The sequence below is a fragment of the Amblyomma mixtum genome, chromosome 5 (genome assembly GCF_055824585.1).
Source record: "Amblyomma mixtum isolate Tamu chromosome 5, ASM5582458v1, whole genome shotgun sequence".
Taxonomy (NCBI): domain Eukaryota; kingdom Metazoa; phylum Arthropoda; class Arachnida; order Ixodida; family Ixodidae; genus Amblyomma; species Amblyomma mixtum.
The window spans coordinates 45,149,206-45,176,058 of NC_143016.1; the positions used below are offsets into that span (position 1 = coordinate 45,149,206).

The window sequence follows — 26,853 nt, forward strand, 5'->3', positions numbered from 1 at the left end:
TTTGTTTGCATGTGGCGGCGTTGGTGGCTCGCCTCGAGTTACTCGGCAGGCACGTGCACTTTCCTTTTCCTCCTCCTCTAAGTCGCAACAACGACGTCCAACTATTAATGATAGTTAAACATGACTTGCACATATAGTGATGCTGGTTAATGCATGGTTATTTGATAGTTAACGTGACCTTAACCAGTACACTGATTAATTAGTGTTAGTTAAGGTACGCCCGCAGTGCACAGTCCCACATGCCACTTCTTAACTGCTGCTAACGAGTCTTGGTCACGACAGTATGAGGAATTTAAGGCATTCGCCTTAAAATTCGCGCGCACTGACGTCACGACCATTTCGACCAACCTAAAACGCGGACAAATTTGCTAACAGGTCTTGGTCACGGCAGCATGAGCCATTAAAGGCTTTCGCTTAAAATTTTGTTAGCGGGTGTTGAGTAGGCTCAACAGACATTGGGTTCATGTTGGTGTCTAGTTGATACACGAAGAACTGAACAAGGTTTCAACTGAAGACCAAAAGTCATTTTTGTAAGCTTTTGCTGCAAAAAAAGAAAATTTTTATGTTAATGGGTGAAAAGCTTTTTTTGGGGAAACCATCATAAAATATCCGGGAAGGGGGGGGGGGGGTTGTTTTCGATAAATGCGCAACTAATAATCGAGAAATGAAGCAGCAGATTAAAAAGAGCTCGTAGAAATCTGGAACACATAAAAATAAGAAAATAAGAGGCATAAGAAACCAAAGAATAAGTTTCCTAATATCACAGACAAATATATTTTACAAAACAATGCGGACATATTGACCCATAGAGTAACTTCATTTTCCTTAGAATTTTTTTCTTAGCTCAAAATGAGCTAGTAAAAATTAGCGAAGTAGAGACATGGCGAGACGAGCATTTCTTGCTTCCACCTCGGCGAGTGGAATGGCCGATGGTAAGTAAGGCGATACGGGCTCTGGTGCAGGCCTTTCACTGGCGAGTCAAGCCGTGCCATCATTCTCTTCATATCCTGTAACGAATACGCCGGAAACGGGAAATAAGCAACTGCCCCGGCTTTTCGCGAAATGTGGCCTCATCAGAGCAACAGGAGAAGGCTGTTGCCATGGCGACGTAATAACGGCCGAGCAGGAAGCGCGGCAGGTGGGTCCCGGAACGTGGTGACGACTTCAAAATGAAGGTAAAATTTCACTGAGCATGCTTTTATTTGATATATTAGGTTGTTCTTTTATTTCATTGTTGCTGCAGCAAAAATGTATACTTGATAGTGGCTTGAAGAGGGTGCTAGGAAGGATGCCGTTTGAAGTACAGAAAAAGAAAATCTAGTAATGAGCCTAAAACAGCATTCGCTTTTACGGCTAGTGTAAGGTCTGAACTTTCCGGTGTACCTGCCCATGACTGCAACATTACATTTGACCTTAGATGGATGGCTCCTGACATCTAGCGAGAGAACGTTAGGCTATCTGTGTGTTTTCTGCGCACCTCGAGCGCTATCTGTTACAGCTTACCTATGTAACAGAACGTCGGGCTACAGAAAAACAGCTCCTGCTGTCCACACCGGCGCTGATGCTCCGCGCGTAAATTTAGAAGCATGTGTTCCTGCAAGTCTAGAGGTCTTAGTTAAACACGGCCGCTCATATTATAACATCGGAACTTATCGCCAGGCAACCCGAATTTCGCGCACACACGCACGCACGCACACACACACGCACGCACGCACGCACACACACACGCACGCACGCACGCACGCACACACACACGCACACACACAAACGCACGCGCGCACGCGCACGCACACAGTGTGCGTGTGTGCGTGCGTGTGCGTGTGCGTGTGTGCGTGTTTGTTTGTTTATTTGTTTGTTTATGGGGTTTAACGTCCCAAAGCGACTAAGGCTATGAGAGACGCCGTAGTGGAGGGCTCCGGAAATTTCGACCACCTGGGGTTCTTTAACGTGCACTGACATCGCACAGTACACGGGCCTCGAATTTCTCCTCCAAAGAAATTCAGCCGCCGCGGCCGGGATCGAACCCGCGTCTTTCGGGCCAGCAGCCGAGCACCATAGCCACTGAGCCACCGCGGCGGCTACGTGTGTGTGCGTGTGTGCGTGTGCGTGCGCGTGTGTGTGCGCGTGTGCGTGCGCGTGTGCGTGCGCGTGTGCGTGCGCGCGTGTGTGCGTGCGCGCGCGCGCGCGCATGAGTCCTTACATGCAACTTACTAGGTGATGCACAATGGTATCCTTCCGTTTCCGAGCAAGTGGGTAGTGGGTGGGAATCCATTTGTGGGGCCAGCTTGAACATTTTGACATAGGAAGGCAAACAGAGCACGCGGAGTCACTAGGCGACTTGATCCATGGCAGCAGTCCAATTGATTCATATGCCCTTAAGTACAGCGAGATTGGTTCTTACGTCACAATGGGAAGGCACAGACTGCAAACCCCATGTGATCGTTTCTTTGCATGTTGTTTATGCTGTCGGTGAGGTTCGAGGGCTTGTTGTGGTTTGCAGATGTCCTCTTCGGAGGTTCTTCCGAGGGACCAGTGAATTCTAAGGCCTTTTTTCGGGATATCACAACACCGAAATCCTCAGGAAATTATACAAAACAATATGATACAATACAATAAAATATAATACCATACAATACAGCTCCGCCGCGGTGGCTCAGTGGTTACGGCGCTCGGCTGCTGACCCGAAAGACGCGGGTTCGATCCCGGCCGCGGCAGCTGAATTTCGATGAAGGCGAAATTCTAGAGGGCCGTGTACTGTGCGAACCCTAGGTGGTCAAAATTTCCGGAGCCCTTCACTACGGCGTCCCTCATAGCCTGAGTTGCTTCGGGACGTTAAACCCCAATAAACTAAACCAAACCAATACAATACAACGAAACTTCAGTGGTACTGTTGCCATAAATATAACAAACGGCCGCGTATTTAATGCACGGTTGGTTTTTCATAAATGTTATCTGGACTTTTAACTTCCATATAAGCGCGAGAGATTTATATTGAAGCGTGAGACTACGCGCACGCGCACACTAATGCCTATATTTTCCGTTATGGTAGCTTTGTTGTGATGAGCTATCAGCAGTGCGACATCAACGTTCTGCTCCTGTGGCGTTTGGCAGACACCTAGAACGAAAGGGAATTAAGGGATGTTAAGAATAACGTGTGGAGTTGCGCAAATTACGCTCTACTGGTTCCCACTGAGATTCTATAGAGCTCTGTAAATAAAAAAAAACATGATATTCTGGAGTAGGAGTTTAAAGGGGCTCTGAAACGCCGTCCAAGGAAAGCCCGTTAACTCCCTCAATCACTGCATTGTGTTGCCATGAACACCTGAGCCAAATAATGCACTTCTACATGCAGCAGGGAACCCACAATCCCGCGCAAAAGTTGACGAGGCTTTTGCAGCGCCTTTTTAATGCGCGAACCCTTCTCCGTCGCACCTGTCGTGTCCGTTGACCAAGCGACTCAAGGCCGCTCCAGCAGCCCTTGCCTCCCTCGCGCATACAAGGCTGCCGCTTCCGAGAACTAGCACGGGTCGGCCGCTCCCACGAAAACTAACAGAGAACTCAATTATATGTACGCCACCAGTGCCACAGAAGCAGCGAAAGTGGTGCGGAAAACGCTTCCGCCTCTACGCAGTTTAGGCAGTCAAAGTGCCCCCTGAATTTTTTTCTTGAAGAAGGAATGTGGGAAAAATAACAAGTTGCCTGTAGTTGTACATATATGTCTTGCTCGAATTCTTTGGCTCAATCTATCGAAAAGCTGAAACAGCTGATGAGCTGCGCTCAAATTTCGCATTAGGAACTAACGTGATCGTCCGCGATTTGTTTTTCTTTTCAGCAACGCCTCTCGTATTGAGTTATGAATGCGGTTTCACGCTACTTCTCGCGAAGGAACAAGTTCCGGTTGAAAATTTTCTTCTGCTGGCTGGTCCTGCAAATAGAAGGCCACACTTACTGTAACCACCCTCCTACGGTGCTCAACTTGTGATGTGGCTGTTGGCTGTACCCCTCGACAGTTTGTTACATTTTTTTTCTCGAGACCCTGGCGTCGAGCTCCCTGCTGCACACTCAGTTCCGCCGCATCCGCTGCCTTCCAGGCCGAACACCTGCCTCTCCAATGAGCAAAGAAAAAGGCTCTTGGAACCCTCGATTTACGCTGCAGTAGGGAGCCAAGCCAAGACGGGCCGAAGCAAAAAAAAAAAAAAAAACGTTAAAAACATGGACAAATGGGACGCAGCGCGGCTCGTTCTGACAGGAGCATAAAACCAATTGGCGGACGCAGTGCCGACCGTCGGCATCGCACACGGCTTGGGGCGGTCAAGAACGCTCGTATACGAGGCATGAACGACAAAGCCAGCGGCAGGCCAGCTGCAATCAATGCGGGCAATAACACAAGAACAAAGCAAAAAGACAGAGCGACCACATGGGAGCAGAATGGCAAGCCGTCGCCTCCCTCCTAACTTCGACCCAGCCGCAAAATGCCTCTATTCCTCGTATATATATGGGTGCTCAGATCGGCACTGAGCCCCTTCTTTCCTAACTCGCCCAGAAAGTGCAACGCCTCTATTGGTCCCCTCATCCTTTTTTTTTTATTTGCTTGATCTCACTTCCCATTCCTTGTGCTGCTCAGTACGTTACTGTTTCCCTTCTTTAACGCCTCGACGGGTTCCATTGTTTTGTCAGTGGTTGGTCCACTTCGTTTTGTCCTTCCGAGTCCGGTACTCTTCTACGTACTGTTGACTCCGGCCTCCCCAGGGTGGTTATGGCGGAGCCTCGATGTCTGTCTACCGACGATGCAGCGTTTATGACAGTGGAAGCCAGCCACGCATTTGCTGAGATAATGTAGTGCCACCTAATATATTATACGCTACTTTTGTTTCCGTCGTCTTTTCCCGCCACCTTTCATTGTTGCGGATGGGAAAAATGCTCTTTTAAAGAAGTAAAGAAAATTTATCCCAAAAGAGAGTGCAGGAAAAGGAAAGTCGCATTTCACTATACATCAATTGCAGGGAGACAGCGGCACATGTTTAATCAGAAAAACAGGTAAACTGTTGGTAGCGCGATTGTTTTGTTACAATAATATCTTTATTTTCCATCTTAGTGATGGGGGAGGTAGAGAGAAAAGGCCGGATGATCGGATCGACGAGGCTCCCACCCCCCAACTTAGTCCTCGTAAACCTTTTCGATTACAGAGAGAGCATAGAGAAGTTTCGAGAATAAAAGCGCCATTATCTGTAGAAACATTTTGATTTTAATGCCAAGGGTTAGTGAGTAATCGCTTTCGGCCTGTATAATTTCAATTCTTTGTGGAAAGCAGATACAACGGACAATGTGACATTTCTGATGGCACATCGAATGCCAAACCGCTAAGGAAAAGTAACATGAACCTGTAAAAGTAATAAGCTCTCAAGAACGATCCTTCACTCTGCGAATGCTGGAACGCACGTCGCGAAAAATAGAGGATGAGAACGAATCGCTTTTTTAGTCAACACACAGTGGTGATGTCACTTCTGACACTCTCAACAGTCGTGACTAACCCGGACTATTGAACGCCAATCCATCTCCTTACACAACGCCAAAGAAGTGGAATGCGAACTCAGTGTGACTTTTATTCACACTGCTCACGAGTCGCAGGGTCAGTTAAAATCCGGCTACTGAAGGGAATTCATCCCTTCCCCTCCTCCTTCCGATAAACAAAAGCATCTGCGGTTCTCGCGCAGCCAGCTGTTTCGTTGGCGCACCGTCTTGCTTCTTTTCTTTTTCACGCAGCTCTGGGTCGTCTCGTTTGATCCCCCCAAATAATGGTTTCCTTCCTTGTTTCCGATGTGCAGCCGTTTCCCGCGACTTTATGGCTCCAGTTAGGCGCCGTTCTTTCGTTTTGCTTGCTCTCCCCTTCCAGAGTAGCATACGTTCTTTCGCCCGCGCTTTGTTGTTTTCCTGTTTGTTTTTTTCTACCGTCCCCTTTTGCCCGCACCTTAAGGGACGTTTACGGGTATCTCGACTTGAGAGGTTTCTGCTTTTCATGTTGTCGCACATTTATTAATACGAACTTGTGCGTATATATTGTGTTTACTTTTTTGTGGGTTGCTTATCAATTTTACAACGGCTGTGGTCTGCGCCCATTCCTGACATGCTGCTCGCATCTTGACCGCTCCTTTTTTATTTTTATTTTCCTACGTTTAACTTCAAAGCCGGCCGTGTTGTGTGTGCGGCCGATTCTTATGGTTTTTAGCGTTTGTGGCAGGATGGACCTTGTGGTAATTTGTTCTCTTGTAACATTAGATTACACTGCTTTTTTTGAACGATAGCTCTATAGATGTAAAATTCGATCTCCGTGTTGGTCCAATCCTTGACTTTGACTGACCTTGATAAGCTGCTTAGCAACAGCATTATGTTAAACGTCAGATGTCCAGCCATAAGTGACTGTGCCCGACACGATGGCGACCACCAAATTTTCCCCGGATCGTTGCTAAAATTTGTCCTTGACGATTTGCTTTTGATTTGATGCTTTCGCACTGTAATAGGTTTAACCAAATGAAAACATGCGCCATGTCTACGAAATGTGCACCATGATGGCTAATCACCGCGGTGGCTCTCCCTTTTTGTCAATATATTGAACACCCAAATATACCGGCCATCCGGGGCTTCCAAGCGAATGGTGCAAGAAGACTGCTGGCGAGCGCGACAAGAGTTGAGTGCAGTAGCTCGGGTTTAGGACGCGTGGAAGGAGCGCACGGAAGTAGAAAAAGGAATTTTCGCTTTGAAAAACTCTTCCATTGATAGTCGCCATGGATAGTGCATCATCTCTGGTGGTGCAATGGAACTGTCGAGGCTTTACTAATAAGTCATATGACATCCGCCTGCGCGACGGCAAACTCAAGGCCCGGGCCTTCCTTCTTCAACAGCACAATTCCCTTCCTCGCTCTCTGGTTTTTTCGCGAACCATTCTCCTTCCATCTCTGATCACCGCTGCATCGCTTCCTCCCTCCATCTCGGTAAATCTACAATTCATGTTCATCATTCTGCTCCCCATACACAGATAAATCTTTCCCGGTGGTGCAACACTCGCCAGGAGGTCGTTGGCCTTGTAAAATCTGCACATACACCACTGATGCTTGTATCTTTCTATGGCCGTCCGGGAACAGCATCTCCCTACCTGTAGGCTACTCAAAGCGAATTAGCAGAAAACGCTCGACTGCATAGTGTGCGCGCCTCTCCTCTACCCAGGGTAATCAACATTTTTGTCGGGTATTTCATGCAATGGAACGCATTTTTCAAGCAGCTGATTATACTGAAAGCATTCGCTTGGTCTGAATGTGAATGAAGCCTCATTTGCACAACAGGCAGCCCGTCAATTTTTCCCACATCAGGATTGCGTTCCTACCCCTTCTCCCATGTTATCGATTTCTGAGCCCCCTGAAGAGGTTACTACAGACTTTACCATGGCAGAATTGCTGGCCTTCATAGTTAGCCTCAAAACAAGCACTGCTCCCGGGCACGACGTCGTACCTACCTCGTTTTTTCTTCAATTCAGAAGGCCCTCCTCTACAGTCCCTCCTGGATGCATTCAATGGGGTGGTGCATTATGGAGTTAATCCTGCAGAGTGGAAACATTCTGTCGTTTTGCCGATATCAAAATCAGGTCAGCCGGCAGTTTCTCTTTCGGCTTTCCGCCCTATTTCACTTACGCCTACTCTCTGCAACCTTTATGAACACATTATAGCAGCTCGCTTTTTATGGTGGCTAGAATCAAATGATTGTTATCCAGAATCTCGAATTGGGTTCCGCCCTCAAATTGGAACGGAAGACGGTCTGGCTGTTTCGGCTGCAGACGTACTTAACCATTCTCCCCATAGTCATCTTGTTCGTACGGTGATCGCTACTGACATCACAAAGGCATATGACAACGTCCTTCACTCAGCAATTCTTGGCACCTTTCAAGATCTCGGTCCCCCGCATCGGTTTCTCCTCTCAATTCACTCATTTTTAACAAACAGAACCTTCAGTGTACGTGTCCATGGAATGCCTTTGGTCTTTTTACCTCCAACCACGGTGCACCCCAGGGCTCCGTCCTCACCCTCACATATTTAACGTAACTTTTACACCTCTTATCCGAGCCCTAGAGAAAATGCCTTCTGTACGCATCCTTGCGTATACGACGACATAACCTTGTGGTCTTGTCATCCAGATGCGTCCGTGCAAAAGTCGGCGCTCCAGCAAGCGCTGGATGCCTTGACATCACGACTACAAACATTGGGTCTGACTCTATCGTGTAATAAATCATTTTTTTTTTTCGCACTGGAAACAGATGTGGCTTCCGAAAAGCAGCCCCTTTTACCTCCACGGTCGAAAGTTTTGAAATTCCTCAAGTGGAAAGTGCGCGTGTTCTATGTCTTCTACTTCCTACAGCTGGGACTGGGACTCCGTGGCTAAGCGCAACCTGTAAATCGGCTCACGCTACTGTCGGTCGGATTCGACGGATAGCTACGCGCTCTGGCGGAGCGCGTTTTGATACTGCCCGTCATCTCGTCGGCTCCATCCTCCAGCCGCGGATAGTGTACCAAGCCCAATTTCATCGCCGGCTATGCGGGAGGCTATGCGCATAGCCTCCCGCATAGCATGCCTCCCGCATAGCATAGCCTCCCGCATAGCGCATAGCCTCCCGCATGGGTGTGATACGACCTTCGTCGTATCACACCCATATTCATTCTGCAAGAGTACGCTCAACTTAAAGCATTAAGTGAAATCATCGACCAGCGTGAGGCAAACAGAGCACGCAAGATATCGCTTCAGCTTCAACGTTTAGAGATTCTTTCTCCATGGTCATACTGTCAACTCACAGACAATCGCACCTCTGCTTCGACGCCGATATCAGCAGCGCATCTACCTTCAGGGTGCATAATATACACCGATGCATCACATACAGCACTGCAGGGAGTTACCGCAGTTTGCAGTCCCTTCAAACCTCATCTTAGCTTAAGAAAACTTCTTGATGGGCTAGTTGGTAATTCATTGCAAAGTAAAGGCGCCAAGAACAACACACACACAAGACAAGAGAACGGGACAGAGCACCTCATCTTAACTATTGTGCTACAGACAGCACGGATACTTGCTCCCCCTTGCCTTGGAGGTTTAGAGTGTGACCTGAGTTTTTCAAAGGTGAGCAAGGTGGAAAACCAGTATTACAAAAAAAAGTGAATTCAAGCACTGGCGCTGTTTCTTGAAATCCGATTATTTTATTTGAAATTTAGGGTTGTGTCGCAACCATAAGCTTGCTTTTAACAGCTGTGGTTCCGGGCATACACTTTTTTCAATATCACTTTGCTGGCAAACGGCTTTAAGAATTGTGTTCTTATGAAGAGGGCACCACCTTACAGCCAGAAGAAATTGACGCAGCTCAGCTAAACGACTCGGCTTATAGACTGCGTGCAAGCTTCCTGTGAGTGTGCGTGCGCACCCGTGTGTGAATACGAATGACTATCGAAACACTTCCGGACTTTTTGCAGCCAAAAAGTACCAAGGATTAAGGGAAAATACTAGTGTACTGTCAGGATGAAACTAACACAGAGGATCTGTCTTGTAAGTGTAAGCAAATCGATAACCTGTTGCGTAATTAAATCCTCATTTTATTCAACCTACACGATTACAAAGCTTTTCAATTTTTTAGGAATTTTGGAATTGAGCTGCTTTGTTTCACTTTCCTTTTCGCGCTGAACTAATAAGAAAAAACGCCAACTTAAAAAGCCTTATGTTTTTGATAGATCGGTAATGTGTCGGCTTCCTCCATGACTCTGCAGATACAAAGGCTCAGGCCGTTCTGTTACTCTTGTGAAAATTGTGAACTGCCGACGTTGTGCTTGTCGCGGCCTCTTCTTTCGTACATCGTTGTATATTTGATTTCACGATTTCAGCTTACGAGGGCTACACACAGCAGCCTTAAGCAATTCCCCTTTTAGCAAGCCGAGGTTAAGAAGTTTTGTCACAATGGCGACTTTATTTTCTTTTGAATTCTTCAATATATTTGTAATTATTGTCATTTCTTACACCATGGCCTTTGTTGGTGTCAACACGCCTATTATGCTCCCGGGAAGGGCTTGCAATGAAGGTAAGTGTCTCTCTTAACGTTATTTGCACGAAATATGCCCTACTTCTTCGCGATCATTTCTGCATCTGTGTTTCTCGCAGCGTATCGGGGTTAATTATAGTGGTTGTCATGCCTGCGACGATGACAGCTTTCGTGGAACTTTTTGTTACACGAATTTCATGGCTCTCGCAGGCTTTACAGCTCAGCTATTAAAAGAGCCCCATGAGTGCTATTCGTCCTCTCTATCTAATCAAGTTAAGACAGCCAGGACAGAGCCGCCACGGTGTCTCAGCGGTTACGGTGCTCGGCTGCTGAACCGAAAGACGCGGGTTCGATCCCGGCCGCGGCGGTCGACTTTCGATGGAGGCGAAATTCTAGAGGCCCGTGTACTGTGCGATGTCAGTGCACGTTAAAGAACCTCAGGTGGTCGAAATTTCCGGAGCCCTTCACTACGGCGTCTCTCATAGCCTGAGTTGCTTTGGGTCGTTAAACCCCATAAACCGACCAAACCAACAGCTAGGACACAAAACTGTGAACAGCGTTGGGCGTCCTTTTCTCTTTTTTAATGGAGAGAAAGCAACACTATCCTGAGGTGCTACTTCCGCACATGACCTAAGTGAGGGCGCCTGCAGTACATGAATACCCTAATTTGCATACGCATCTTTACAGGACATTTACCACAGAGGACTTCCGTGTTCCATCAGCGGATGACATGTCTGGTCGTTCCTACTGGTGCCAACAGTATGACTACATTATTTGGCACTGAAGAAAATAGGTGGCACATGCTGTAGAAAAATTCTGCACTGGCCCCGCACAGGAAGGCGACGAAATTCCAGCAACACAATTATTAGCCATGTAATGCAGAAATATTATGTCTAGAAGCACTAGGATTGTGGTCCTACCGGAAGCCAATACCCTTCTGTTCTTTTCAGTCTATACACTATGACACTTACCTGAACTATACCCTTGTTTTCCTTCATATATAAAGGACAAGCACTGACTGCCCACACGGACAAAGACGTGCGCACAGAAGGAGCAAACTTGCGAAAGGACAAAATGCGACTGAAGAAACAAAAGCACACTGGGCTAGATATGGAACAGAAATAGTATTCCAGAAGACAGATGCCACGCGCCTTCAATCCATTGACGACTCCTGGCCCTGCATGCCGCCCAGCAGCGGACTCCGGTCACACAGAGCACCCACAGCATGCATTGTCGGAGGCGAGGTAGCTGTGATAGGCTGGCGAGATTTTCCACATGGCCTTTCGCTTGCCCCGCTGTGTGGCCGTTACGCTGCCTCCTGCCTTGGGGCCTTCATCGGCCTCTTCCCACACCGCCTCCATGGGCCATTCGTCGAGCCCTACTCCCAGCAGCGACCATTGTGGATCCCGGTCGTTCGCTGTTATCACGTTAGAAGGAAGAAAGACGTGCCGAGGCTGGTATCAGCCATCTGTCGCGCGGCAGCGTGCTCTGCCAAAACAAATAAAGAGCACAAGGGTAGGTAAAAAGGCTCGCCCTGTAATATATACAGAACAGAGAATAGCCGGGCGCCATCGGAGTGCCGTACAGAACCAGCGCCGCGTGAGCTGACGATGTCCAGAGGCGAGGCAGAAGACGGCCTGCGCCGAGAAAGCGTATTTAGGTCACGGGGGACCAATGAAATTTGCGGATCAACAAAAGACCAAAGGGAGACACCGGCGCGTGAAAGGCAACCGGGGGTAAAAGCGAAGCCTGAACAAATATGCCGCCATATTTCGGAAAGACAATGAACACTGTATCGTGTAGCTCTTGTCCATGCAAAATGTTTAAGTAGTCTAAAACCGGCGGGGCATATTTATGGAGATCGCTTTGAACTGCTTAGGTTCCTGCAGGAAGAAGGATCTTTTTTTCAGCGACATCAAAGGGACGCGACAGTGAAAAGACACAAATTGCCTTTTGGAATTTTCTCGGCGTCCGAGAACATGGCAGTTCCCATGTATTTGCTTTGGCAGCTAGGATTTGAAACCCACCGCCTGGCTAAAAGAAGATGAAAAAAAAAAATGGGATGAACAAAGATATCGCGAGGCAGGTAGACATACTTGGAGCTAAAGTTTTGTCCCAACTTTTCAATGATTCATTTAGCCTAACTTTTCGGAGCGTCACGTAAAAAAAAAAAGAAGCAACGCGTGAACGACACTGAAACGACCGGAAAGGGATGCAATGTGCGCATACGGTAAAAGACACACGGAGAGTGGGAGGAGCCAAAAGTTAAATGCAGGATTGAATCTGTACGCTGTAATGTTCGGCATTCTAAAGATCCTGGCTTAAGCGCAATAATACGCGAGGCTTTATTTGTAATGTGAAAGCATTATATGACTCTTCAACAACGAAACCCGGTGCCCAAAAAAAGTGGCGTCCCAAAACCCGCTTGACCAGGCGAAGAAAAATGAGATTTCTTTTCAAGGTTAGGGGAATCAAACACATGACATTAGACTATTTCTATTTTAGGGAGGATTAAGGTGTTGGACTCAAGTTTGGCAAAGTGGGCAGGAGCGTGTTGAAGGTTGCGTTTAAGAAGGCCCAATGTGCCCAATGGCCAATGTGCTAACATTTATTACAACAGCTGGTAATACGCCATGATTGTTTTATTCTGACAGCTAGTGATCAAGAAACCGAAAAGAGGAAAGGAGATGGCTGCTGTAATACCAACTACGTCCTATTGTTCGCGAAAATATTAAATGCAGCAAACTGCACTGATGGAATATTTGCCACGCTTTAAAAGACGGGTTCAGAAATAGCACAAAGAATTCCAGATAGGAATAAGAACAAGAAGTTTCGACTAGCAACTATGCAACTATGCAACTGGTCTGCACCCCTTCTCTTAACTTTCTATATCCTACATTCCACTCCCCATTTCCAAACATATGCGACGTGGCAGACTTCTCTAAAAAAAACTATGTCACTAGAAATTATACACTTCTTTATGTGCGACCATACGTTTAAGCGTGCGCTAACAGTCGGCAGTATGTTCGACACATGTATATCCCCTGTATGAAGTTCTCTTCTGCGAAATAAACATGTGTGTCGGTGACATAATGTGAACAGTTTCTTCGAATAGGCATACTTGAAGCAGCTGACGCGCAACAGAATTTTTTGCTACTGAATAATATTTGAAGCAGCGTAAAGCGTGGTAGATTTTAAGCAATAGCTTTACAAAAAAAAACTGGCAGATGATTACGATAGGTGGCAATGCAAAATTTGAGCGCAGCTTTTTATGGCTGGCAGGTGGCATGTTGCGTTGCTAGCCACCCACCGAGATCTTCCCGTGGCAGCCATCTTCCAGGTGGCGTTCCGCTCTGCTAAGGGTTAGGCGCTTAAATTATAGCTTGTACGTGCTTACCCAATGCATAGAAATAGCTAAGGCGGGAAACAGACCTCTGTGTTTAGCCTTTCTGGACATAAGCGGTGCATACGATAACGTGAACAGGGAAGTCCTGTGGAGCATATTAAAAAATGAAGGTATCGGTCATGAGGCAACTGATTTTTTACATGAAATATACCATGATAATAAAGCAAAAATTACTTAGAAAGGGATAGAAAGTACGACAACTGTGGAAGTACATAAAGGAAATGATTAAGGCAAGGTTGTCTGTCCTCTATCATGGATGGATGGAAAACTTTATTACGCAAACGAGTTTGGACGGTGCAAGGTGCTCTCGGGTAGGTGACTTCCGCGGCCAGTGAAGCTCGAACGTTCGCTGACTACCCACCAACTCACGACAAGTACACCGAGATTGGCTATGCACAGTACGGAGCGGCGCAAGTGACAGCAGTGATAACGAAGACGACCGCACCAAACGGGAACTTAATTTCCGGATTTGGGGGACTGCGATGAAGGCAGATGCATTTACCGCTAGCTGGTAGCGGGCAAAGTGCCACCCACGAGTGAACCTCTTGTTAGCAGAGCCGCCACTGAATGATGACCTCTCGATCGCCGTGAGCTCAGGGGGTCTGAGCGATCCGAATCTCATACCTGCCACTCTCGAAACCATCTCCGCCAGCCAGCTCGTCTTTGCGCGCAGAGCAGTGGAAGTAAGGGGGGCTGTGTGTGGGCTCCTTGAATAAAGATATGCACCGGACGGAAAGGAGAAAAGAAAGGCGTGCTAACACAGTCATGAACAAATCGAGTGGTGCGGACCTGACCCCCACGTGCGCTGTCACTGCAGCCTCGTTCAATAAGGCTAGTGGCGGCGGGTGACAAGCCTTCCGGTTCGACCTCGGCCGTAGAAAGAAGATGGTGCTCGCCTGAGGGCCCTCACGCAAATTGGAAGCGGGCCCAGAGCACACAGCGAAGCTGCATGAGGCTTCAATTCTTTCGTCTCTTAGGAGTTATAAGGCCGCGTAACAATTTCGCGCCGCACTTTGACGACAGTTTTTTTTATGTCATCTTCCCGGTAATTCCCTTTTTTTTTTCTTTCCTCGGTCACGCACTCCCTGCCTGCACTTGGGTTTTCTGTGTTACTCATCCGGCGTTCTTATATCATCGTTCGTCCCTTTTATTTCCTCTTTTCAGCACCGTTCTCTTCATAAATAAAGCACTAGCAGGCGTGAGGCGCGGTAGACGTTACGGAGCGGGCGCTTTATTTTGACGGGTTTGACGCCTTTGAGGGAACACTAATAAGTTTCGGTTTTACTGGGTGTGACAAATTCGCTCTTTTCTATAAGTGACAAGCCGTCCGAGCGCACAATGCTCTCGACGAATAGGTTTTCGATACGAACAAAAGAATGACACTCTAAAATGAAGGATGGAGTTTAACGTCTTCTTTGAGGCATCCTGTTTATCTATTTGGATGTGCTTCCACGGTTTAGGGCTCCTATAGATGAGCAACAAGTGCAAGGGTAAAAGAATCTACTTGGTGCTTTCTCGTAAGGATAGAACGGCATTCTGAGGGGCAAAAAATCACACGTCGCGTTGGTTCTCGCATTACTAAGATCCTGTGTGAAGCTCGTCCAAAGCGTCAATCTTCATGTGTCAGTGTATAAGCTAATACACTGAATAATAAATCTAGATGATGGCCCGTGCGGCTAATTTGTTCGCGTAGCGTCTCCTTCCTTCCTTGTTAAAACAAGCAACAATAAAAAGTCAAGGTTTTCTGTTTCTTTTTTAAATTTTGCTTGTGTTTTCGCACCATCGGCAATATTTGTTAAACAGGTGTTTTCGGCTATTGCAACCGCACAGCGAGAGTAGATCCAAATTGTACTTGCGAGTACATCAGCAGAAAATAAGAGACGCAGAATTCTTATACGAATTCGCCCTTTTCTTTCCAGGGAAACTTGTGAAGCGGCACGGCACGACGACGCGAATTATGTCCACGGCGGCGAAGCCGCCATACTCTTAACCAAGAATAAATATTTGCGCCGCTTACGGCTACAGGTACCGAAGAATCTGAGAAAGTCAAGATCGCTGTGTACACGTCGTACCTCGGTCTTTGCCTTTCCATTACGTAGAAGGTTGGAATGGCAGCACAAATAAGTTTTCTTCTTATTTTATATCGTCCCTTTCTTTTTTTCACGGAAGCCGCCTGCGGCTGTTTAGAACTTCCCTGTTAAGTGCGTAATCTAGAGTAACATAAATTTGTTCAACCAAATGTTTTAGGGGAAACCCCCAAGGTGGAGTAAATTACAACTTTGTTCAAGCAGCATGAGCACTTCGAAACGATGAGGTTGACGGAAAACATGAGAATGAATATTGTTTGGTGATCGGCAGGATTCAAGTGAGATTTGCAGATTCCGGGGAGGAGGAGGGAGAGGGGGGGGTTGTTCCTGGTTGACTGTGCGTTTTGTAAGCCAGTTCTCGCAAAAAAAAAAAAAAAGCGGGTGGCAGCGTGGTTCCGCGCAATATCAACATTAGCACTAAGAAAACGGAGCTCCCCTTCTACGTATACCGTAGCTGCCTTAAGCATTGTCGTGGGTAAGCTGCCAGCTGGCCTTTTTTTCCAACAGTTGGCGACTTGCGCCATTAGTCGAACTATGCTAGTCGTAAACTAAAGGTCGACTTATGAGTAAAAAAAAAATGGTAGAGTTTTAACGTAGTTAAACCAAGTAGACATGCGAAAGCATGTCTTTAGACTGGTTGGCTAATGATCTTGCTTTGCTTGGACGTCGGCACATCTGGCGATGATATTAGACTCAGGTTAATGTCTCATCGAGGTTAAGCTGATCTGATATGTTCGTGCCGCAAACTGACGCTGACGAAGACCACGATGTGCAGTGCACAGCGCGACAGTGTGTTGCAGTTTAACACAAGGCGTGATCGGCTGCGGCGAAAGCATAGTATACTCTCGTGCAGCGGCCCCGAAGCTGCTGTTTTCGCCGCCGCTGGTTCGAAACCAAGTTGAGGCAGTATATCATTTCTGCGCCCTCAAGGGCAAGGACGCCACAAACTTCTTGGTCGAGTATGACCCCGGGACGTTGAGTTTCCGCGCTAATAGTGGTGACGATAACCGCCCAGAGCCAAATGCAAGGCGCAGCTTAAAGGGGCTGCGAAACACTGCCTGGGGGAATACCGGCTACACTTCAGGTGGGTTCTTTATGTCACACAGATGCTGACTTAAAAATAATTACAGGAATCGATGCACAGGAACGGGAGTTATTCAGTGAAGAAATTTGAAAATACAAGCAAACAAAACGCTGCCCTCAACTCGATTTTGGCGGGGCTCTCCACTCCTATTTCGCTCTCCCAATGACGGCACCTGGCGCAACCAATATAAGCAGCCAGCCAGAGCACGTCGCGGAAGTTTGTACTCCATGGTTGCCTGCTCTCTGTAACTCGTTCTTGCTGAGACTGAGCGCCCCTGGTGGTGTATTTTTATTTTACTTGCTTTGCAGGGCTTTTATCTAAGACAAACAAGTTGTTTTGTTGATCTAAAACGCAGACAGGTGGCAAAATGTGTCTCTATTTATTCACACAATTTGCAGTATATTTACTGTTTGTCCGATCATCAAGCTTGCGCCAGGTGATGTCATATCCGCTGCTAAAAACCCGCCACTGTGTGGCGACACCATCAGAGCCATGAAGTTGTTTTTGGGAGGACATTAAAATATTAAAAAACGGAATATACGCGGTATTACCGACGCTAATAGCACCATTATAACTCACTGTATGTAATCAACAGGCAAAACAGTTAACTAAGGTTGTGTTTCTGGGCCCCTTTAAGTGAACAGGCGGTCAGGGTACATGCCGTATATATGGAGATATGATTTGTGATATTCTCGCGAGCTAAAAGCCAGATTGAACGATGTCGATACCGATGCCGATGTTTGGACGAGACCTTGATGAAGAACGAAGTTACACGTACAGCGCGTCCATTAAGGCGCACTTCAAATATTTTTACCCCAGTGCCCTGTGCGGGTGGAAATTTCTGCAGCCGCGAAGACAGCGTGACCATGTCAAAAAGTGTTGTTAAATTTTGGGGTTTAACATATGGGCTAGTAACATATATAGCGCCATATGGGCTATGAGGAGCGCTGTAGTGGAGAGCTCCGTATTAGTTTAGACCACCTGAGGTTCTTTAACTCGCGCTCACGGCGCACAGTTCAAGGGCGCCTTTTGCGTTTCGCCTCCATCGAAACGCGGCCACTGCGGCAGGATAGATAAAGTCCAAGATTGGTGCAGAACTAATCAATTCATCATTTTTCAGTTTCGGTGGCGTGAACGGTCCGCTCATTGATGCAGGTTCATTACAAAATGAATGACGTGAACACGGGCAACTGGTCTTGAGCATCGATAAATAGCCATATTGAAGACAGTTTCAGAATGCCGTTTAAACTCTTGCTTTTAATTCCTCGACAGGAGCAAAATCACAAAAAAATATTTCTTGTTGTTGTTGCCTTTCCGCCTCTCATTGTTTAATACTTATTGTCGGAGGCGAAGCCGTTTTTCTGATCTTTCTTGAAAACTGGGCTTTTTATTTCACTTGCTCGTTTTAAATAATATGGACTAACATAAAGCTGCCCATTGTTTTTAAACCCAGGTAGCAATATTTTTGTTCATCGGAAGCGCTCTGCGATTCAAGCAGCTTAGCAGAGAAAATAGCCATTGATCAACTAATGTTACTTTTCAAATCTAATTTTAGAAGCTTGATAACGGTGACAGGGTTGTTATTTGTTGTTGACGACTGGGTTGTTAAATCTTAATGCAACTGCCGGCAATGTAGGAAACGAAATCGCAGGGAATGACGTCTTCTTCAGATCGATAAAACCGAGCGCGGGCTCAAGCCAAAAACGAGGTGTGTACTACTTAAGTGTCATTAGTTCATAAAACCAATACTCACTAAATTCACGTCTTTAAAACTAATCAGTCATCGCAGAGCCTGTTATAGTTCATATAAATACGAAAACTCTGCGGCCGGCAGCAAAAAAAAAAAAAAAAGAAAATCCTCCCTCTTCAACTTCATCCAGATCTGAGCGCATCAATGTGTCACTCAGTTATCGTCATTGCAATGAAGATGAATACTGTAGCATCTGTGCAGCTGGTACGAACAGAAATAATCACGCGAAACACAGTGTCTTTTGTTCACTACACGAATAATCATGTTCGCACCTTTTGCTAACATAATCAGTATCGACTAATCAGCCTCAGGGCTTGCGAGTTTTTCCTTGGCGTTGTCACCATCGCCATCAGTCATGTGTTCATGGTAAACATGGCGTCCTATTGCTTCGACTGACCAGAGCTCCGGAATAATCTCTGGTGGCTGGGAGGAGTTGATGCCGCTGGTAAGCAAGAACATTCTCGCATTTATTTTGACTCATAACCAGTCGCTAAAATGATTAAAGAGCCTAAAAAAATTAAAGCCCAAATACAGCTTTTCGAACTGTCTGGCCCCGTAGCAGAGGTTACATTACAAATGCTTTTGACTTCTGTATGTTTGATGCTGGTTTTCAGTGGTTATTAATCTGCAGATTAGGCACAAGGTTGAGAATAGGCTCTACACAGCAACAGGACAGCCGCTCTTCTGTACCTTTCGTTGTATCCGCGTAGCCGCTCCCTAGCGGCGGGGCCACCCACTTATGAACCTAAAGAAATCCGCACAAATATCCACCTTGCTCCGCAGGCGTCAGCTTTTGAACGGGTAGCTACGAGGGTAACTTTTCCCAAGTTTAAGTGAAAACTATGATTGATGAGAAGTCCTGCAACCAGTGTAACTCCCTCTACTGCTTTTCACTCCTTTCCCCTCTTGGAAAATGAGACCTAACTGAGGCCGTCTACCCCAAAAAATGACCCTTCCTTGCAGTGGCAGAAAAGGATGACGCCTTTGCAAGTGCCCAGACACCTTGTGCCCAGCAGTGCAGCCCTTTCCACATGTCGAAAACGAACGAGGAGGGAACATCTGCTCATGGAGAGCTTCAAAGCAGGTATTCAACCAGCCCTCACTAAAAGTCGGGAATTACTGATAGCTGAACTGGGTGCTTCACAACGCTGGCCTACAGTCAAATACTAAACATGTGAATAAAGATATGCTTGGCACCTTCCATCTCGAATGGCTCGCAATAAGACCTAGTGAGTCTTGTATAGATCGATAGCCCGACTCGTTTGCAAACGCGTGAGGTGGTGGAAGCTAATTAGGACGCTATATAGTGAGACAAATAGAGCTATCTTTTAAAAGTGGCTTGTATGCTGTTCACAATCGACGTCAGATAGTGTCGTATGGCTACACAACCCACCAACATCATTGGTTTGGTTTGGTTTGGTTTATGGGGTTTAACGTCCCAAAGCGACTAAGGCTATGAAAGACGCCGTAGTGGAGGGCTCCGGAAATTTCGACCACCTGGGGTTCTTTAACGTGCACTGACATCGTACAGTACACGGGCCTCGAATTTCTCCTCCAAAGAAATTCAACCGCCGCGGTCGGGATCGAACCCGCGTCTTTCGGGCCAGCAGCCGAGCACCATATCCACTGAGCCACCGCGGCGGCCAACATCATTACCGCCACCAACAAAATACCGCCACCTTCTGTAAGACGTTGAAGTAACTATCGTTAGTTGTTCGGTAGCGCCACCTATCGTCCATGTGATGTATTGCCACGTGATTAGGCTACTTTTCCATACCTTACAGCGAGCGGGCGCCTACAGCCTTGAGGTCGGATTTTTTGACCAATTTGGGCCGAAAAAGTTTAGCGACTCTTTGGAGGGCCATTTTTCTTTACCTCAAGGTCGAAATTAATCCGGAGACCTCCACTACGGCACCTCTTTCTCTCTTTCTTTTTTAAGGCGAAAGCCTTTAATGATTCATGCTCTCGTGACTAAGACCTGTTAGCAAATTTGTCCGCGTTTCAGATTGGTCGAAATGGTCGTGACGTCAGTGCGCGCGAATTTAAAGGCGAATGCCTTAAATTCTCATACTGTCGTGACCATGACTTGTTAGCAGCAGTTAAGAAGTGGCATGTGGGGCTGTGCACTGCAGGCGTACCTTATCTAACACTAATTATTCAGTGTACTAGTTAAGGTCACGTTAACTATCACATAACCATGCATTAACTAGTAACTAAATGTGCAAGTCATGCTTAGCTATCATTAATAGTTAGACGTTGTTGTTGAGACTGAGAGGAGGAGGAAAAGGAAAGTGCACGTGCCTCCCGACTAACTCGAGGCGAGCCACCACCACCACCGCCCCTGCCACGTGCAGAGACGCCTTAAAAGATGTGAGGAAAAAGAACTAAAAACAAGAAAAGCGCGTCGCAACAACAGCGTCCGCCGAATAGGACGCTGGCTATAAAAACAGATAACCCACTTGGACGTTTCTACACGTTTCATATACATTGTGTCCAACATTCTAGACAGTTCCAACATTTGACAGGTGAATCACAGATGAAGGATGGAATTACAATAATCGAAATATCAATTAGCCTAACTAACCTTTCTAGTCAGACCACATCAATCAATAAAACCGAGTACGAAATTGGTCGAGTTGGGGAATCGAACCAGGGTCTCCGGAGTGCGACACGAGCACGCTGGCCACTCCGCCATGCCAGCTGAATGGTTTGGAATGAACAAAGGCGCATCTATAGCTAATACGGCGTCTTCGTTCACTCCCATCTTCCTCCCTTCCCTTTCGGCGAGGTTCAGGTGTCCACCCAGATATGCGAGAGAGAGAGAGATACATTTCCTTTCCTCAAAAACAAATTTACCGTCCAGCAAGGCGTAGAGCCGAACGGGCGATGGCGTTCTGTGGACTCCCTGGCAGCGTTGCAAGACGCTGTCGCGTTCCACTCTTACAGGCGAAGCTTGACATCTTAACCACACATCAGTGACACAAGCAGACAGCCAATGGACGCGTCATTCGGTGGCGGCACTTTACTCGAATCATCATTTTCAACAACATTCGTGACAGAATGCTGTACTGAGGCTTTCGCCTTGCACCACTTTAGTCGCCAAAGTGTCTCCTAATTTCTTCACTCCTACCTTCCTCCCTTCCCTTACGGCGCGGTTCAGGTGTCCGCCGAGATGTGCGAGACAGATAATGCGCCATTTCCTTTTCTCAAAAACCAATTTATCAACTTACCAAGTCTATAGTGCCTAGGCACTATACCAGGTCGGTAGCAAAGCCGTATATTCCCTTCGGGAGGGAATATACGGCTCTGGTCGGTAGGTGCCCGGTGGCCATGAGGTATGATTGTGAGCTGCCGAGTGCTGACGACATGGCCGTCATGTTATGCCTAATCATAAGTAAATATTAACCTAATTAGACAATATAGGTGTCTAACATGCCCTACTCATCGAGCTCGTTACGAATATCCATTAGTTAGATCATGACGTTACCGGTTCGTTAATTATAAGCAATTAAATATAAGCTAATCATCACTAAACACTAACTTCATTAGTTAATTTTGGGGTCTTACCTGTTCTACTCATGTAGACGATTCGAAATATCTAATTCGTTTTATGATGCCTCATTAATTACTGAGTTCAAAGAAATTAAACGTAGTCATATGACGTCACCAATCGCCAATTCGATATATTAATGACGTCACCAAGCAATCACCAATTATGTTGCTATATCGATTTACTATGGGGACCGGATTCTTGAATTCCCGGGACATAGAAAATTTCACGCCTAATGGAGGTGATAGCAGACGCCAAGAAATCGAGAAACGTGATGAATGAGAGCTAACGCTCTTAAAACACGTGCAGCCTTTTTTTTTTTTACCCAGCTCTCGTTCCTCGGTGCCTCTAGGTTTCCGACGAGCCACTTGGAGCTGCAGCACAGCGGCGGCACGCTGCGCTTCTCGTTCTTCAAACTCCTCGTGACGTTCTTGCTGTTCCTTACGGTGCTCATGATGGCATCGGGCGTCGCCGTGTCGGCCGCCACTAGCTGGCTGGTGGGCTCGGTGCTCATAGTGCCCGGCCTGCTGCTGCTCTGCGTCACGGTGCTCGTGGCCACGTGGTTCTCAGGTCGCCAGGTGGCGTTGGGTGATGGTGGCGCTGATCCCTTCGGGGGCGTCGCCTACTCGATGCTGGCGCCGCACGCCGTCGCTAGCGCCGAAGAAGGAAGCGTCCACCAGTACGAGCAGCAGCGACGGCTCCCAGAAGCTCGGAAGCAGCGCAAGCAACGGGCCCGCAGGGCCTCCGGAAACGTCTCTTTCGTCGAGTAAAATCACTCTAACGTAGCCATGCGGTGGTCCATACTGTTTTGTCGCTGCTCTCTGCCGCCGCTGCGTTAATTTTAAACGCAAACAGCTCTACAACGTGGAGCCCCTAAGGTGTTTGTCCTTCCGGCCGGCAAAGAAAACTACATCTTAACCTGATAAGAGTGTGTGCGATCGATTAAGCATGGCGAAGTCGGTTCATCGCACCTAAAACGACGGGAGAGTATAGGAGAGATAAGATTATGAAATCTGTTGGGGTTGAGCGGCCATGGCTGGCGCAAGAGAACGCCGATTGGCGACTAGTGGTAGATCATTAACCCCGCATTGGTTCGGCAGCTGACGACGACAATGTGGCAGTGCAGGTCTGGGCTTCACATACTGAAGCATGAGAATTTATTTCAATTTTGCAGAAATGCACACACGGAGATGAGTTTGTAGCATTCAACAAAGCCATGGTTAAAGTGAAGGTATGCAGAGTCAGATTGGTTGGTTTGGTTTGGTTTATGGGCCTTAACATCCCAAAGCGGCTCAGGCTATAAGGCACGCCTTAGTGAAGGGCTCCTGGAATTTCGACCACCTGGGGTTCTTTACCGTGCTCTGACATCGAACAGTACATGGGCCTCTAGAATTTTGCCTCCATCGAAATTCGACCGCCGCGGTCAGGATCGAACCCGCGTCTTTCGGGTCAGCAGCCAAGCACCATAACCACTGAGCCACCGCGGCGGCTCCAGAAAGGGAGGGGGTGACAAGGATAGTGCTCCACACCCGTCGAAGATCGGGAGCGCTAGGGTGCGGCCACAACCGCTTTAGACTCCAGGCATCAACCATAGTGCACTGGGAACTTTAGGCCCAAACTGTCTATTGCACATAAATTATAGCAACAGGAACTGATATTCTGCAACAGTCGCGCGAGGCGCATTGTATTTTTATAGAGTAAACACTCCTAGCTACTCTTATCCATACTTTAATTGGCCACACTTGAGCGATAGTCTGCATGACGCTTCCTTTCCTTTAGTACTATATTATGCCCTAAACTGTCTGTTGTAATAAAAGCAGTCAATAAGTACAATATAATACGCGTCCGCCAAGAACCAGCAAGCAGTAAATAAAGTTTGGAGTGGAAACTACACCAGAGAAGCCACTATCATCCATCCCACTTAGTAGCTGCCAAACGCCGCTTTAAATTAAGACGGAGTATAAATAATAGCCTTTCGGGCTGTGCCGCTGAACTTATGGGAACGATGCATACTCAATTTTCAACCTTTAGAGACAAATTATTGTGGTGCCTTGGGAGAGGCGCGTTTCCTCCAATACTCATTTTTCCGCTTTAAGATCTCGTTCTCATATGCATGAAACTTTTACAAAATAGTTCCACGCTGCAGTTATTTTTGAGAACGATCTATCCTTTTTCCCAAGAGGGCGTTTTCGAGCTCATGGTAAAAAAAGAGCTTTTTTTGTCTTTTCTGACGGTTAAGTAACTGATAAATAGCATGAAAATCGGCAGGTGATAGCTGCAAGAACGGCCCAGTGGTGTCTAAGTAGGTCGCCATCGCACTGGGATGTGATAGGGATATTTGAAACTGCTGACGTGTGATATCTGTTTTTTGCCTGTCACGAAAACAGCCCACCCAGTCGAGACTCAAGCTAGAACTTAACATAGCCTGCACGGCTCCTTTATGTCTCCTGTCGCTCTGAATAGCACTGTGCCAGCTAGTGAAGGTTTCTTGAATACACTTCTACTTTAGGTTGGTTTGGTTTATGGGGTTTAACGTCCCAAAGCGACTCGGGCTATGAGAGACGCTGTAGTGAAGTGCTCCGGAAGACGTAGTACTCCCTTACCTCTTACAGCACCTCGCTACCAATTGTGACCTGCTGTTCCCTTGAGAAACTGTTGAACATTACTTTGGTTTAAAAAAAAAAAAACCATTACCTATCGATTTTAGTAAAGAACGTTAATATAGTTATTGGACGGTCGTTAGTTACGCATTCTTTTCCGCTTTCTTGAAGATCGGTATCACCTTTCCATTTTGAAGTTCAGTGAGAAAAACACCAGTCCTAAATACTGAACTCATAATGTGACTAAGAACATCGGACAGCTCAAAACCAACCAACTTTATTTTAAAAGAAGGAAGTTCATCTATCTCAAGAGCGGCATTTTTTAGAATAGAAATTACCTGAAACACTTCGTCTGGTGAAGTTATGGCGTAAGTAAAAAGAATATTGATTTTTAATGGCGCAAAAGCAACTGAGGCTATGATGCGCAGTAAAAAGAATGAGGAGATCGACGAAGGCCCCATAAACTGCTTGGAGGCGAGGAACCGGAGCGCGAGAAGAAGGAATTAAATGCATTAGCAATGTTGCTTGGATTAATTTTTTTCACATATTTTTTTCAAAAAAAATCAATTTACAAGGGTACAATACGCAGAATGCTATTGGACCCATAGCTAAAGGCTATTTTCGTGTCCATCACAATACTCTACATTATAAATGCGGCACGTGAAGACGACACATTGCGGTTATGAAACAAAAGTCAGATAATCAACAGTTTAGGGATAAACAAAAGTAAGCGTACACAATACACACATGCTCTAAAAACAAAGAGCAAACAATACAGCATAATTTCACATATCCATCAGGAACGTTTTGAAAGATTTCACAAAGATTGTTTTCAGTTTAATATCATCAGGTATATTATTCCAAATCAAAACTCCACTGAACTCTTTTACTCTTTGCCCGTAACTACTGTGACATACTGATAAGTTGAAATGTTTGGCACTACCCTTAGCGAAAAAGAGGATGTGCTTAAAATGCATTTCAAACATATTGTATTAATTTCATATTTATTTCGCATTTTTGTCCCTATGCTTAAACTGCAATACGAAGGCTTTCTAAGTATACTACAAATAATATTTTGAATGTTCTTTAAAATACGTGAAAAGTACATTTTTGCCCGCTTAGCACATTTATAATCCATTAATAATATACTAAAAATATGCAATAAATACATTAGATTACATTAGAAATATACTAAAAATATACATTGAATACATTAAAAATATATTCACTTCGGCTTAAAAAAGGTCTAGTGGTCGGATTCACAGAATGAGACTGGTTAATGCTTCAACTGCAGAACAATTTGTACCAGCGCAGTTATCATCAATCACGATGTACATGAGATTATAAGGTCACGTGACGGCATGGGAACGGCAAAGATACCTACACAGCAAATCATGACGGAAGTGCTGTAGCAAACAACAAATGCTCCGACAAGCGCTATACTTGTCTTGCCTTATATATACCCACCGAGAGCGACGCACTATCTTGCCCGGGGAGGCTTTTTTTTTTCACAAAAACTGTGGGCTCAAAAATTATTCAAGTGACCTACTGGTCGTGTTCGAATCGGGAGGCGATCTAGAACAGAATTTCTAGTCGAAACTTGCGTCAGAAATAGGTCAGGAGTCGGCCTTACTTTCCAGAAAGTAAGGCCGTTCACTGTTTTGGATTGGTGGACGACTGTGGCTGTGTACCATCCCCCATGATGGGGGCCGGAGGCATTCACGTAGAATATGGCAGGTTCCGATCCATAGTGGGGGGCCAGGGCTTCCGCTCGCGCCAGGCCCCGGCCATTATGGTCCACATGGTTCATGTTCGCGGGAACAGGGCGCACGTGCAGGGCGCATCTCAACTGGGATGGAATACGTACGCGCTCTTCCATGAGAGTGGTGTGTTGGATGTGTAGTCGGGCAAGGAGGCTGCAGCCCGACGATGTCTTCGAAAGACGTGTGTATTTTTTGGTCAAGTGGGCTTCCCGTAGCTCCTTAAATGTGTTCACCACGCAGCCCCAGGAGGCGCTTGTTGGAGGTGTTCGCAGGGAGGTCCAGAGCCCGCTTAATAATTTTGTGGAGGATGACTTTGAGTAAATCCTCCTCTTGCTTCCGCAGGTGGAGGTATGGAGTCGAATATAGAATTCGACTGGTTACAAATGCATGCGCCAGCCGCAAGGCGTCCTTACATAGTAACCCCCCGCGCTTGTTAGAAACCCGGCGGACCAAGCGGCTCACCTGGTCCCCCACCTGACGGAGTTCGGACAATGTTGTTTCTGACTGTCTGTCTTAATGTATAAAGTGCCCCAGTACCCGGACTTCAATTTGT

General features: G+C 46.6%; 1 protein-coding gene and 1 pseudogene across 2 annotated transcripts; both read left to right on the forward strand.

Moving 5' to 3' along the window:
* The window catches only part of LOC149341953 (uncharacterized), a 29,366-nt pseudogene extending 13,910 nt beyond the window's left edge, over positions 1-15,456 (forward strand).
* LOC149341954 (uncharacterized) lies at positions 759-22,707 on the forward strand. 2 transcript variants are annotated; one of them, XM_089542049.1, is made up of 4 exons: positions 759-1,175; positions 18,788-18,832; positions 19,351-19,471; positions 22,290-22,707. In XM_089542049.1, the coding sequence occupies exons 3-4, from the start codon at positions 19,419-19,421 to the stop codon at positions 22,705-22,707; spliced, it is 471 nt and encodes a 156-aa protein (XP_089398175.1). In that variant the 5' UTR covers positions 759-1,175; positions 18,788-18,832; positions 19,351-19,418. The 2 variants fall into 2 exon arrangements, with proteins under 2 accessions (XP_089398175.1, XP_089398176.1); XM_089542050.1 differs by lacking the exon at positions 18,788-18,832.
* The last annotated feature ends 4,146 nt before the right edge of the window (positions 22,708-26,853 follow it).